Source organism: Glandiceps talaboti, chromosome 4 (assembly GCF_964340395.1).
Source record: "Glandiceps talaboti chromosome 4, keGlaTala1.1, whole genome shotgun sequence".
NCBI lineage: Eukaryota > Metazoa > Hemichordata > Enteropneusta > Spengelidae > Glandiceps > Glandiceps talaboti.
The window spans coordinates 10,893,548-10,908,230 of NC_135552.1; the positions used below are offsets into that span (position 1 = coordinate 10,893,548).

General features: G+C 36.8%; 2 protein-coding genes and 1 pseudogene across 2 annotated transcripts in view; 2 read left to right on the plus strand and 1 right to left on the minus strand.

The window, feature by feature from the left end:
* LOC144433567 (uncharacterized) overlaps nucleotides 1-7,073 on the plus strand; it is a 70,948-nt gene extending 63,875 nt beyond the window's left edge. The window contains exon 3 of the mRNA XM_078121886.1: nucleotides 6,181-7,073. Coding sequence (XP_077978012.1) covers nucleotides 6,181-7,042 — 862 coding nt within the window. The 3' untranslated portion in view covers nucleotides 7,043-7,073. The remainder of the gene's footprint in view (nucleotides 1-6,180) is intronic.
* Nucleotides 1,995-10,471, minus strand: LOC144433568 (histone H2A-like; annotated as a pseudogene).
* On the plus strand, nucleotides 2,715-3,086 carry LOC144433927 (histone H2B, gonadal-like). Its single transcript, XM_078122336.1, has one exon. The coding sequence runs from the start codon at nucleotides 2,715-2,717 to the stop codon at nucleotides 3,084-3,086; it is 372 nt and encodes a 123-aa protein (XP_077978462.1).
* Nucleotides 10,472-14,683: the final 4,212 nt, after the last annotated feature.

Consider the following 14,683-nt stretch of genomic DNA (forward strand, 5'->3'; position numbering starts at 1 on the left):
TTGAACACTGCCGACAGCAAAATTCAAACAGTTTGAAATCAAAATGTCAGTTAGGATAACCCGAATAGTGTAGTACTGTAGGGATGGTCCTTCGAGTCTACAGGTAGGCTAGGAGATAACGGGAGTCAAAATAATAAAATATTATTTATTCATAGAATCATATGGTCCCTCTTATACCGTTCAAGCCCTAAAAAGGGGCCGTTTGGTTACTGTATGCTTGGCATACGATTTACTCAGCTTGGGTCTTCTTGGGCAAGAGTATTGCCAGAATATTTGGCAACACACCACCCTGGGCGATAGTGACACCTCCAAGAAGTTGATTCTGGTCTGGTCTGATTTTTGTTACATTACAACTCAGACGAGTAATTTGGTCTGAGATTACAACTAAGACATGTAGTAGGCTCTCACCAGTCCTCGCGGTAGTCTAGCTGCTGGACCTCGAATGTTCTTCCGATACAATACGACACACGACCGAACATCACTATCGAGGATGGAACATCCGAGCAAGCCCTCACTGGTACTGCGAACTCCGTTCGCTTATCGTATCGGAAGAAAGCCCGAACGTCTAGCAGCAAGACTATCTTCGCGGTAGCATCGTTATTAGCTGTATTGTTAGACTGTCGACAATAGCTCGCGCCTTTTTTCCCTACGTCTTAGCCGCGCTCCGATCCGGCGCAATACTACTATAATCGCATACTGATATCGAGGGCACGGGCCTTCGGCCCTCTATCTCTCGGTCCTTCGGCCCTCGATATCAGTATGCGATTATAGTATGTATGTATGTACCGATATCTACCGCATGATTGTACTAGAATATCGTTGTGGGGCCTCATCGACTACATTTGTTGACAAGTTTAATGAATACTGGATGCTCCGTGTTATTGCGATGCCTTGGGGCAACCTCATACCACTAAAAAGTCGTTAGTGGTCTGAGGGGCAACAAATAATTAGCCATGCGTAGTCAATGAGGGTCCACGGCACCGATGAGAGTCTAAACATGCATGTAGACATAATTTACTCGATGTATTAAAAAATAACAACCATACATACAACCATACATACATACATACATACATACATACATACTTACATATATACATACAACCATACAACCATACAACCATACAACCATACATACATACATACATACATACATACATACATACATACATACACACATACACACATACATACATACATACATACATACATACATACATACATACATACATACATACATACATACATACATACATACATACATACATACAACCATACATACAACCATACATACATACATACATACATACATACATACATACATACATACATACATACATACATACATACATACATACAACCATACATACATACATACATACATACATACATACATACATACATACATACATACATACATACATACATACAACCATACATACATACATACATACATACATACATACATACATACATACATACATACATACATACATACATACATACATACATACAACCATACATACATACATACATACATACATTACATACATACATTCATAGTGGTTGTGTCTCTATGGGTTTCTGGTCTGTGTCCTGTAATGTTTCTTTTGTTGTTGTTTTTATTGTGTTATTTCTGTTATATTACAATAAAGACATAACATGTAACCATGGTGTACTCCATGTACTATTTTTTTAAAGTTAAACCACATACAAGTATAGATCTTCTTAATAGTCTGTGGTGAAACACACATTTACTCAACATACATTATCATGCATACATACATACATACATACATACATACATACACACACACACACACACACATACATACATACATACATACATACATACATACATACATACATACATACATACATACATACATACATGTACACTCTCATATTAGATTTCGTAAGTTTTGGTAGTTCTTTTTGGAGGATGTGGTGGCCCTAAAAAGGGCCGTTTTGTTTGTGTATGCTTGGCATACGATTTACTTGGATTTGGCTTGGGTCTTCTTGGGCAAGAGTACTGCCTGGATGTTTGGCAATACACCACCCTGGGCGATGGTGACACCTCCAAGAAGTTTGTTCAACTCTTCGTCATTACGGACAGCCAACTGCAAGTGACGTGGGATGATTCTGGTCTTCTTGTTGTCACGGGCAGCGTTTCCTGCCAACTCTAGGATTTCAGCTGCCAAGTATTCGAGAACGGCAGCCAAGTAGACTGGAGCACCAGCACCAACACGTTGAGCGTAGTTGCCCTTGCGAAGGAAACGGTGAACACGGCCAACTGGGAACTGCAGACCAGCACGGCTGGAACGGCTCTTTGCCTTACCCTTTGCTTTGCCTCCTTTACCACGTCCAGACATTTTTGTTTATAGCAGTAGTTCAGATACTGATAATTGAATTTGCCGCTCAGACACCCGTATTTATACTTGCCGGCAGGATTCTGACCGTTATCAATTTTACCCAATCAAAGGAAGGGCGCGAACGAATGGACCAATGGCGTTGGCGCGACGCTTAAAATTTAACATATAGGTCAGGCTGACAATAGACCTATGTATACTTAACTACTTAAGTCACGTCTTAGTTTAGGTTCAGTCCGATTCCCGCCTACTATTTTGGATCTTTAATTTGCATTTGTTTGGCTATAAATAAAACGTCGTTTGCAATGAGTGGTTATTCTGAACTATCTACTCAAGTCGTTCACAATGCCTCCCAAAGGAAGTGGTAAAGCCGTCAAGAAGGCCGGTAAGGCCCCAGCTGCCAGAAGTGGCGACAAGAAGAAGAGAAAGAGGAAAAGGAAGGAAAGCTATGGTATCTACATCTACAAAGTCATGAAGCAAGTTCACCCAGACACTGGTATCTCCTCCAAGGCCATGTCTATCATGAACAGCTTCGTCAACGACATCTTCGAACGTATCGCCGCTGAAGCTTCACGTCTTGCCCACTACAACAAGAGATCCACCATCACCAGCAGAGAGATCCAGACTGCTGTACGTCTCTTGCTGCCCGGTGAGCTTGCCAAGCACGCCGTCAGTGAGGGTACCAAAGCCGTCACCAAGTACACCAGCTCCAAGTAAATTGTATGCTCAGCATACACAAACCAAACGGCCCTTTTTAGGGCCACCACATCCTCCAAAAAGAGAACTACCAGAACCAAACCCTCCGTTCCCTAATATATTTCTACATTACAATATCCAAGACAACCGAATACTAAGATATCAATAAATTAAAAGTCGGAAATTCGTGTTTATGATATCAAGCGATACAGTATATGTAATTACTTTAAAATGAGTGAGTGACGGAAAAAATCATAGACACTCCACCCAAAAGGATGGAAAAATATATACAATATTTCAGGTAACATAATTCAACAAACTGCTAGAAACTATCGAATATGACCTGAACGTTCTTATATTATATAAAATAACATTTAAAAAAAAAAAGATAATAAAAACTGCCATTGGATACTGATATGTCAATAAATCACGTCATTTTATTTTACTTACGTGTACACGTACCTCGACGATACTATTGTTCCCCTGAGTGTAAACGTCCAGTATGAGTATGTAGATTAGTTTCGAAATGCGCGCGAGCGTGACCTTCAGAGCATACATAGCCAGTCCCAACTATCCCATAACACACCACGGTTTACTCCGAGCAAACATGGCGGCGCCCATCAACAAGCAAGATAGACTGATTGATCTAGATGTTGCGTACGATATTTGGCATAGCATCAAAGCTATTGGCTACTCAGCGGTTCCAAGCTGTGTTTTTGCTTTACATTTGATAAAAATTCACAGACAATATTGTGAGGAATGTTTCCCGAGTGATTGTCAACAACAAAATGAGGGTGATCATCTGTGCCGAACAGAAGTCAAAATGGAGACATCGACAGAGTATGACACCCTGAATGATGATGTACCACAGTCTACGTCTATTACGGTGAAGTATGTAAGCTTAATTGTCTGCATTTCGTTCATTTATTTCGCGAAAAGATGCAAAATGGTGGCGACTTTTTTCGCCCTTGTTCATTCTTTCAAATTTTCAAAACATGCTCATACGAGTCATAGTTGAATAATTACTTTAAAATGTAATCAAACACTACGATGTCTTGCCTTGTCTATCACAATACAAAACGCCAGATGTGGCTATACACATAGTTTGTTATGCATCGCAGTTAAAATAACTATTATTAGTAACATGTACTATAACTATTATTAGTAACATGTACTACTGTGATATTGTTTTCACTACATGACAAACTTTCCGGCCATTGCAGGCTCCATTCATCTTTAGATTTGTAAATAACTGTTAGTATACACTTGAAAGCGGGACCAAGTGAGATTGGGATAGGTTGAACTGGGACAAGTTGTAATTGTGATGAAGTGAATCGCAACTAGTCCCTGAATCCAGTATTTTTGTTAAGGGCAGCAAGAAGATATATAATCTACATGAGTTTCCCATTTTTTCCTGGGTTCTCCACCAATCAAATAATTATGTTATGGTTACGGGTATAATGCATTGAGAATTATGCCTACCATATTCCCAGTTTTTGTTATTGGGGTTCCCCAACCACAGATAAAATGCTGTAGTCCATGCTGCATGGCTAGCAACAATAATTACTGGTTGTAGCAATTACATGTACTGCAAAGGAATATAACAGTCATAGTATAGAATAGACTGCAGGGTATGTCATGTCTCTCCTCGGCTGCGGCCTGCTCTATCTAAAAATGGTTGACTGAGGTGTGAGGGCATCACAGTTTGTACTTTACAGACTAGGTGTAGGATAGTCTGGGGATATTCTTTAAGTCTAACTTTGCCTTATGAGGTCACTGTCACATAAAGTTGCAAATTCAATGTAGTCTCAATGATTCAAGCACTCTCAAATGCACAATCAAAGCCTCCATTGGTCTCGTAGAACTGTATATTGTACCATGCAACATTAATTACCCAGGTCCTAAAAATAGTGCCCATTGTCATGCAAATTTAGGTCTATGCTGGTCAAAAGTTCATACCCTGAGACAGTCTAAGCCTTTCACAGAAGGGTATATGAAAGCAATGTGTTATTAAAAAGTGATGTTTACACACACACACACCAATCTAACATGTCAGTCAATTCTTAGATTTTTCTACCTATGACCAAAAATGCTCATCTGCTTGATATTTCTATGTATGTTTTACCAATAGATATGTGAAATTAGAAACCACAGATGAACAGTATCAACAAGACTCAGAGGTGGTGACAACTGGACAAGGTAAACATGTGAAATCAGAAACCATGGATGATCGGTATCAACAAGATGAACAAGAGGTTACAAATGGACAGGATAGATGCATGACATCAGAAACCATAGATGAACAGTATCAGCAAAACTCAGAGGAGGTGACAACTGGACCAAATAGATATGTGAAACCAGGAACCACAGATGATGAGTATCAACAAGACTCAGAGAAGGTGATGGCAGGTCAAGAAATCCATGTGAAACCAGGAACCATAGATGACCAGTATCAACAAGACTCGGAGAAGGTGACAACTGGACAAGAAATTCATGTGAAATCAGAAACCATGGATGATGAGTATCGACAAGACTCGGAGGATATGATGACAGGTCAAGAACTTGAAACCAACTTCTATTCAGCTGATAATTACCAACTATTAAGTACAGAAGACCATTCTGAAAGTGTACCAGACTGGGCCAATGAATGTGGAACAAACAATCATGGTGCTCCTGGCAATTCTGTAAATACCACTTTTCCACAAAATAGGAGTACAGGTGATAATGTGATGAACTCCATAACAAGAAAGACAGAAAGAAGTGATGATAATCAACAAACAAACAAGCAATCTCAATGCGTAGAATATGAGGACAAAAGTGAAACTGAATATAGGCATTTTATTGCAGAAAGACCCATCAATGAACCTACCCCAACTCAAGTCATTCAAGTGACACTGCATGCAGATAGTGTTGAAAGGATAGACAGTTCACACTCAGACATCAATAATAAAGATAATAGTTTGTGTAAAACTTTGGTAGACCCAAACAAACATAATGGAGTTAGAAATCATGGTATGAAATTGAGAAGCAAAAAGTCATTTGGACAGACAGAGATTGGTAAAGGTTCTCCTACAAGTAGTGATTTGGAAAAACAAAGTATCAGCACAGATAAAAGACCATTTTTAAGTAAAGAGTGTGGTAAAGGGTTTAACAGGAATGGAAATGTAAAGATACATAGAAAAAGCCATACAAATGAAAGCTCATTTGTATGTAACAAGTGTGGTAAAGGGTTTCATAACAATGGCAATTTAAACAGACATAGAAGAATCCATACAAATGAAAGACCATTTGTATGTAAAGAATGTGGTAAAGGATTTACTCAAAGCAGCACACTTAAGACGCATATAAGGATACATACAAATGAAAGACCATTTGTATGTAAGGAATGTGGTAACAGGTTTAATAACAACAGCACCTTACTAATACATAGAAGAATCCATACAAACGAAAGACCATTTGTATGTGAGGAGTGTAGTAAAGGGTTTCATAGCAATAGCAATTTAAATGTACATAGAAGAATCCATACAAATGAAAGACCATTAGTATGTAACGAGTGTGGTAAAAGGTTTCTGAACAATAGCACCTTAAGGATACATAGAAGAATCCATACAAATGATAGACCATTTGTATGTGAGAAGTGTGGTAATGGGTTTCATAGCAATACCAATTTAAATGTACATAGAAGAATCCATACAAATGAAAGACGGTTTCTATGTGAGGAGTGTGGTAAAGGGTTTCATACTAGTAACCATTTAAAGATACATAGAAGAATCCACACAAATGAAAGACCATATGTTTGTGAGGAATGTGGTAAAGGGTTTAATGACAGTAGTAACTTAAAGGTACATAGAAAAATGCATATAAATGAAAGACCATTTGTATGTAAGCAATGTGGTAAAGGCTATACTCAAAAGGGAACACTGAAGACACACGTTATACAGAAACATGGAAACGAAAATCCATTTGTATGTAATTAGTGTGGCAGAGGTTTATTTCTGAAGGACCATATAGGAATCCATACAAAACAAAAAGACTTTGTGTATAAAGAGTGTGGGAAAGGATCCAAACAAAGTATCACTCTGATAACATGGATTAAAATCCAAACAAATGAAAGCACCTTCATGTGTGAAGACTGTGGTAAAAGTTTTAAATATAGTGGTAGTCTGATAGAACATAAAGAGAAGCTAGAAAAATGTAGATTGTTGCAAAAGGTTTAAACAAAGTAACTGCTCGAAGACACTTATCAGAAATCATACTAAAGAAAAGGTTTCACCAATGCAGCACACTGAATATCTACATTCCACAGAAAATAATTATATATCATATGTTTGTGACAAGGTTTTCATGATAAAGAAAGCAACATAAGAAGACATGTGACAAGCTAGCCAAATGAATTTAAGATGATAAACATTTTATTATGCTTTACATTTTTGTCAGGAATATTTTCTTTTACCATGGTAGTGATCTCCCTTACAATGAGGCATATTATGTAAAACAACATGTGGTTATATTTTGGCATAAAAATACTTAGTCACTTTGTAGCCCTATTATATTGTGGACAATTTTCAAGATTTTGTAGGTTTTTCAAAACATTAATTGCTCATTATCTGGACAATCTCAAAACAAATAAATTCATGCATATTGATTACCATAATTAGCATATTTTAAGTTATTTTGGTGATTTTTATTTGTATCTCAAAGGATTTGCTTCTAAGAATTGTAATTTGAGGTACATGTTTAATTATCTTTATCACATAAATATGTGCATATCTTCTACTGTGTGACGTCAAACGGTGATTTCACAGCATATCACCCCTGTTCTACCGAACTGTTTTTTCTCCGTACTGTTCGAGTGTTCCTGCCAATCCTACGCTACGATCAAGTTTATCATAATAATTATGTGCTTTCAAAACGTAAATGCACAGATTACATTACATATATCCTTGGATGGCATGAGTTTGATATGTAGAGGTACTTTTATTTTTATTTGATAAATTTATTCTATCTTAAAATCACGTAGATTATTGATGTAGCAGCCAGCAAGCTTACTTCTGATTTTCTCCAAACTTACACAGCCCGAGCAAATATGATTAAAATGACGGAAACAAAAGTCGTATTCAGACAAATTCTACTTACATTTGATATTACATGCACATTGCAAGGTTATAACCGATAATTTTGGTTGAGAAACAATAAAATAGTATGACCAATACCGTGTATATGGTAAGGGTGAGGTTTTTTTTTTTTTGTTTCTCATCTCCAATGGAATAGTCAGGCGGGTCGGGCGGGCGAAATAAAAAAAAAGGGGGCAAGAAAAAAAAATGTATTTTTTCAGTTCTATTCTCTGTCCTTTCTGTCCTGTTAGTCTCTATACAACTTCATTTCTCTTCTCTTTATTGAATTCCTTGTTACAAGTCTCTTTCCTTCATTTTAGCAAGGTTGACAAGTCTAGATCTGTAGAACAACTTTGTAAGAAGATGATCAAATACTTATCATCCTGATGGGTGTATATCTGTAGCCATGAACTATTGTATGATTTTATCAGGAGTACTAGTACATTCGTCCTATTAATCAAAGTGGCACTGACATTGCTTATAATTTTTTCAAGTTATTCAATTTAAACTTTAGTATGTAACTTTTTGAAACACTTGCGTGATTGTCATCAGTGTGCTAGATGAATTTTCATTTATATAAACCATTACTTCTATGAAACATTTTTCTTCAGTGTGACTTGTCAAAATAATCCACCAGATAACATGTAAACATTTCTAGAACTCAGAACCCCTTTGGGATTTACTGTTTAAAAGTAATTAAAAGTAATAATGTAAACATCGGAATGTCTTCAAAGGTCATGCATGTCATGGGTCATGAAACGCTATGGAGTCGGTCATTTCCCTGATAATACAACTGATTTAAAGCTAAAAACTGGTCAAGAAATTAGGAATGCAGTATGACTTTTACCAATTTTAAGCATAATTTTGAAAATGATGGAAATATTCTGAGCTATTATTACATTGCAGCAAAATGTACCGCGTGACAGTATTAATTTTGAGCCCTGTCCCTCATCAAACCTCAACGGCTTCAGCCATGATGAAAGACACATGCTGCTCTGATGTAACAAAGGGGGTGGGTGGGTGGATGGGTGGGGGGGGGGGGTTAGACGGCGGTGTTCTGCCAAGGTTTCCAACAAGTGGGGACACAGGCCCCTTGGTCATTTGACAGGGAGTGGGGTCAATTATTATTGTCTATGAAATATTCATATAAATTATCTCAGACCACTATAGAGATACTGTGGTCTGAGATATTCTATTACGTATAGACCATTACCTAACTACATAAAAAATTCCATTCATAATAACAGTTCCCAGTAAGCTATTTTTTGAAAATTGTGTACTACACATTACACCTTAGAAAAAGAAGGCAATTAAGATTATGTAATTTTAAGTTATATATATATATATATATATATATATATATATATATATATATATATATATATATATATATATATATATATATATAAATGATATATTGTTTAGAAAGATTGGACAGCCAGGTAGTCACAATTTTTAATCTGAATATCAATGAATAGCAGTGCTAGAATTTATAATTCCCTTTTTTCAGACAAGGACAATGAACAACTTCAAAATAAGTCACAGTGAACATATGATTGAATAAAAACTTTGAGAAATCCTAAACTTGTAACCACTTGTTTCATTTTTAAAATTGTTAGTACACTGCTGTGTTTATCATTCCCTCTTCAAATTCATGACATTTTGAAGGAAAAAAATCCCTGACTTTAAAAAGTACCAAATGTGAACGAAAAACTTACAAATAATAGTCAAACAAACTTTAAAATACTTTATTTGTTATTAATTAACCGTTACTGGCTGTGTATCATGATTTGGTCCTGCTATATCAAATGACAGCATAGTTACCTACCGTAAACTTGCAATGATACGGAAAGCTGACATTAGGTGTCCTTGAAACTCAGAACTTGAATCTTTAACTAAAACTATCAACAAAGTCAAAGTTGGGATGCTCTGTAAATATTACATTATTTTTTTTCTGATTTGCACAACAAGTTCGTTCTTCATGTCTGACCGGGCGCACATGCATCGGCCGTCTATAGTGGCCATGCCAGTGATTACGCATTGATTCAGTGCCCAACATTCACATGTGTCACTAGCACTGTCAACATCATGCAACACGATCCCCTAACACAGCTTTTTCGGAATCAAAATACACATGTACTCATTTAATTTAACCCATCAACAAATGAAAATCACAACCTGTCCCATAAATTTGGTTCACGAAGGCTTCTGAGCTGTGGCATGGCAGATAGATGTTCCGGTAGCAAGTTCAGTGTTTCGCACACGTCAGTGATTAGGTCAGAGGTCACGACAGTGACAGTAGACCGAAACGTGTGACGAGAGACGTCCATTTCGACGTCTCATCTAATCCCTCTAATGTTTTAATTTGTAGATTAAGTTTATCAAAGTTGATCTTTTTGTGGCATTTTTTATGTTAACAATAGAACTGCGCGTTGTCACTGTATCTTATATGATGTCAACAAAACTTTCCTTTACGCAGTCAGTATACTTCTTGTGGGATTCACGTCGAGTCAGAGCCTGGCCTGGTCCGGCCGTGGACTTAGATAATTTTGATGTCGCGGCCGTAAAATGAATACGCCAAAGCGACGCAAGGTGGGAAAATTATTGCTTCATTTGTAATTTTAGGGGGCCAATGTCGCAAGGTCGTGGCCTCGGCAGAACTGGCCTGATACGCCATGGCGAACCTTACAATTTTGCTGTGCTCAGGGGTCGGTCGGAAATAAAAAAACTTTTTTTTTTCTGATGTCGGAGCTACAAATTTGGGTCGGTCGGGAGATGAGAAACAGAAAAATAAAAAGGGCCGCCCTAAGCTTGACTTCACGACGGGTCACGCTATTACGTAATTTGCATAGCTGTCAGGCACCATTTTCTAATACGCAATGAAGAATATAGTGCAATGAAATGATGAAGTATTTGTAAAATACGATTTTAAATTTTAGAAAAATACGAAGGAATACTTAGTTATGTGATAAATATATAATGCCATGAAATCAGTGTTAGTTTTACGTCATAATGCTCCGCGTATCATTCCGCGGTCTACAAATTCTCGCCTACCAGCTCGAATTTGTATTAGTGTGTGGAATCATACGCAGAGCATTTTGACGTAAAACTAACATTGATTTCATGGGATTATATATAAAAATAGAATGAGTGATTTTACTCAATATTTTATTGTTAATTTCAAGATTTCTCCAAAAATACATGCATATTGATTACAATAATTAGCATACTTTATGTGATTTTTGGTGATTTAACATACTATTGTTAATTTTCAAGATTTCTCCATAACACAGACTTTTATGCCACAAAGCCTGTTAACAAGGATATGTATTATTAAGTGGAAGAATGAGTGGCATGAATGCAAGAGGACTTCTTTTTTCTCTGAAAATGTCACCAGAAAATACTGTATTCTAAGTGAAATTAACTGTTACATTTGAATAAATTTGACTGAAATATTTCATAAAAAGGAACACCTTTGAGTATTAAATGACATTATACATACAAAATTACCGTTACCCTAGACTTATTTTCAATATCAATACAATCATTGTACAAGGGTATTTTACAGTTCCCATTCAACATTTTTCTTTGCGACAGAATTCCAAAAACACAGGCAAAAATCTTTAATATAACAAAATTCAACAGGATGCAAGAAACTAAAGATGATTTGAATGTTCTTATAATATAAAATCCATAAAAAGATAATGAAAACCATCTGTACATGTGTAGAATTTAATAACAAATCGAATGTAAGTGATATGCTTAGCCCGTGCGTCTTTCTCTTAGCCCAGGCCGTTTTACGACAGGTATGTTTTCTTCACGGAAGTGAAACTGAGAAATCTGAAACCAAACAAAACGGTATTATGAAAAATCTCACGTGAAACTATGTTTTTTGAAGGTACAAAACATGCGAGTAGGTCACTTGTAGGTTGTACAGTGACTTTGGAACATTGGACATGTAGCATTCTAAAAATAACACTATTGTTATGTAGATAGCATCTCGAAGGAACACCTGAAATAGCGCGCCATTTGAGGCCATTTGACGTGATTCAACTCTGACCGTATGCAAATGAGATCGAATGTCCAGTACTAATTTCATCTTCCCCTTTCTTTGCTAATTTGGCAATGTTAGTTCTTGAATATGTTCACATTCTGTTCACATTCTATGCCATTAATTACCAATTTTGATTTCCGCTCACATGCGCATTTGATGTGTCATACAGTGTGTAGTAGACAAGTAGAAATCAAAGCTGATAGATGTGTGCCCAATGATGGAAATCTACAATTACCAAGCAATAGAATGTACCCATCCCCTGACCTGATATTTCACGCCAACTGTCATTGACTTTTGATGCAACATAGATATTAGTCTCACTTACTGGCCAGACTCTTGAGGGTTCCATCCCTACATAACAGCTGGGATGGAGCCCTCAGTGGCAAGAGTAATTTATTCAAACACATAATTCCAAGAGGAATTAATAAAGGTTACAAAGCACAGATGAAATAAGTAAAATACAAGAAGTTTAAAGTAAACATTAAGAAATAAGAATTTAACAAAATGAAGAATACATAATATCCAGTCGTTGCTATGGGTAACCAAGACTACATATATGTATCAATACTCACAAAACAGACTGAATATAAGGCTAACTTTGAAATATTCTTATAATTACAAACAATGTTTCAACTGTTAAATTCTAAAGACTATTATTATACATGTTATAACACCCTCTGAATAACCTTTAACCTTTTCATCTGGAACACGATTACATTCATACATATATATAAACATGACATCTCAACAACAAAATTAGGATGTACTGAGCGGAGGGCATGTAATCTTCACAATGTTTTTATCAATTATCGCAAACTGCCACAGGTTTACCGTCTGAGTTAGGGCGAGATTTCCATATGTCAAATAGAGTCACTCGCTACTGCTAGATCATTATACCGGTAGCTGTATTTATTTTTGGGGATGAATACGGATGCGTACATTTTAGGCCAAATCTGTTTGCAGCTGAAGAACTTGCTGGACTATGAAGAGACATTGCAGTATGTTGATGAACGAAGGTAAATCAATCCAAATGTACCAATACAAAATTGGAAATCAAAAGTCACTTAAAGTTGACATGAAAGATTAGGTCATTCTATTGCTTGGTAATTGTGGATTTCCATCACTGGGCACATACCTACCATTGATATTCACTTCTCTTGTATGCAATGTAACGAATAGGCTTTGATTTCTACAACCTACTAGTACTACACATTCTATGACACATCTAAATGTGCATGCTTCCTGTGAGTGGAAATCAAAATTGGTAATTAATGGCTTTCAAGAGAGATATCGTTTGAGCAGTCCGGAGTATCCTCCCGCAGTATCCTGAGAATGTAAACTGAATGTGAACATATTCGAGAACTATTAATAACATTGTTGAATTAGCACTGAAAGGGAAGATGAAAATTGCCATGTCTCCGACGGTGAATGTGAATCCAAAAAATATACAACAGTTCCAACTATCCCACAATACACCACGGTTTATTCCGAACAAACATGGCGGTGCCCATCAGTAAGCGCGATATCGATAGACAGATTGATCTAGATGTCGCCTATGATGTTTGGCATAGCAGTAAAGCTATTGGCTACTCAGAGGTTCAAAGTTCTATTTTTGCTTTACATTTGTTAGACATTCACAGACAATATTGTGAGGAATGTTTCCCGAGTGATTGTCAACAACAAAATGAGGGGGATCACATGTGCCGAACAGAAGTCAAAATGGAGACATCGACAGAGCATGCAGAGTCTACGCCTATTACGGTGAAGTATGTCAGCTTAATTTATGTTCTGCATTTCGTTTATTTATTTCGCGAAAAATTGTACAATGGTGGCTAGTTTCATTTTTTGTAGTGTTTGTTGTGATTTTGAGGGTTTTTTCGTCGGTATTTGTGCCTTTTTTCGTAGAATCAAACGCTACAATTCCTGTAACGTAAACGCAAATAGACAAGACAAGATCACGTTGAAAACGTGAGCGAGATGTCAGCGTACTGCCCGTTTCAAAATGCTAGATTTTGACGGAATATAGGGATAACTCTGAACACTTCTTAGGTTTTGAAGGCTCTGTAATTAATATTGGGGTTAGGAAATGTCTGATTGTTTGCCAGGTAAGGCATAATTTAGCAGAAAAATCCACCCAACTTTGCGATTCAGATCTGAATTGCTTCTGTCTATTTGCATTTACGTTACCTGAATTGTACACAGGCTAAACAGCCTCTGTGGACGGTCAAGTTCATCATTGTCATTATTGTTCTGTAATACTGTTCTCTGTAGTCCAGTTGTAATTATTCTTTTGTAACTGTACACTAGTTATCAAGGTTACCCCTGTCTTTTTCCCCATTAGTTTGTGAGAGTTCTCTTCTTTGACCATGCACTTCTATAGTACATGTATATACAAAGCCGTCTTTCTTGTTACTACCCAGGGTCATAGATTTACATTTGTTGGGATGGAA

Excerpts from the sequence above, each read along its gene's own strand:
- LOC144433927 (XM_078122336.1), top strand. The coding sequence starts at position 2,715 with ATGCCTCCCAAAGGAAGTGGTAAAGCCGTCAAGAAGGCCGGTAAGGCC.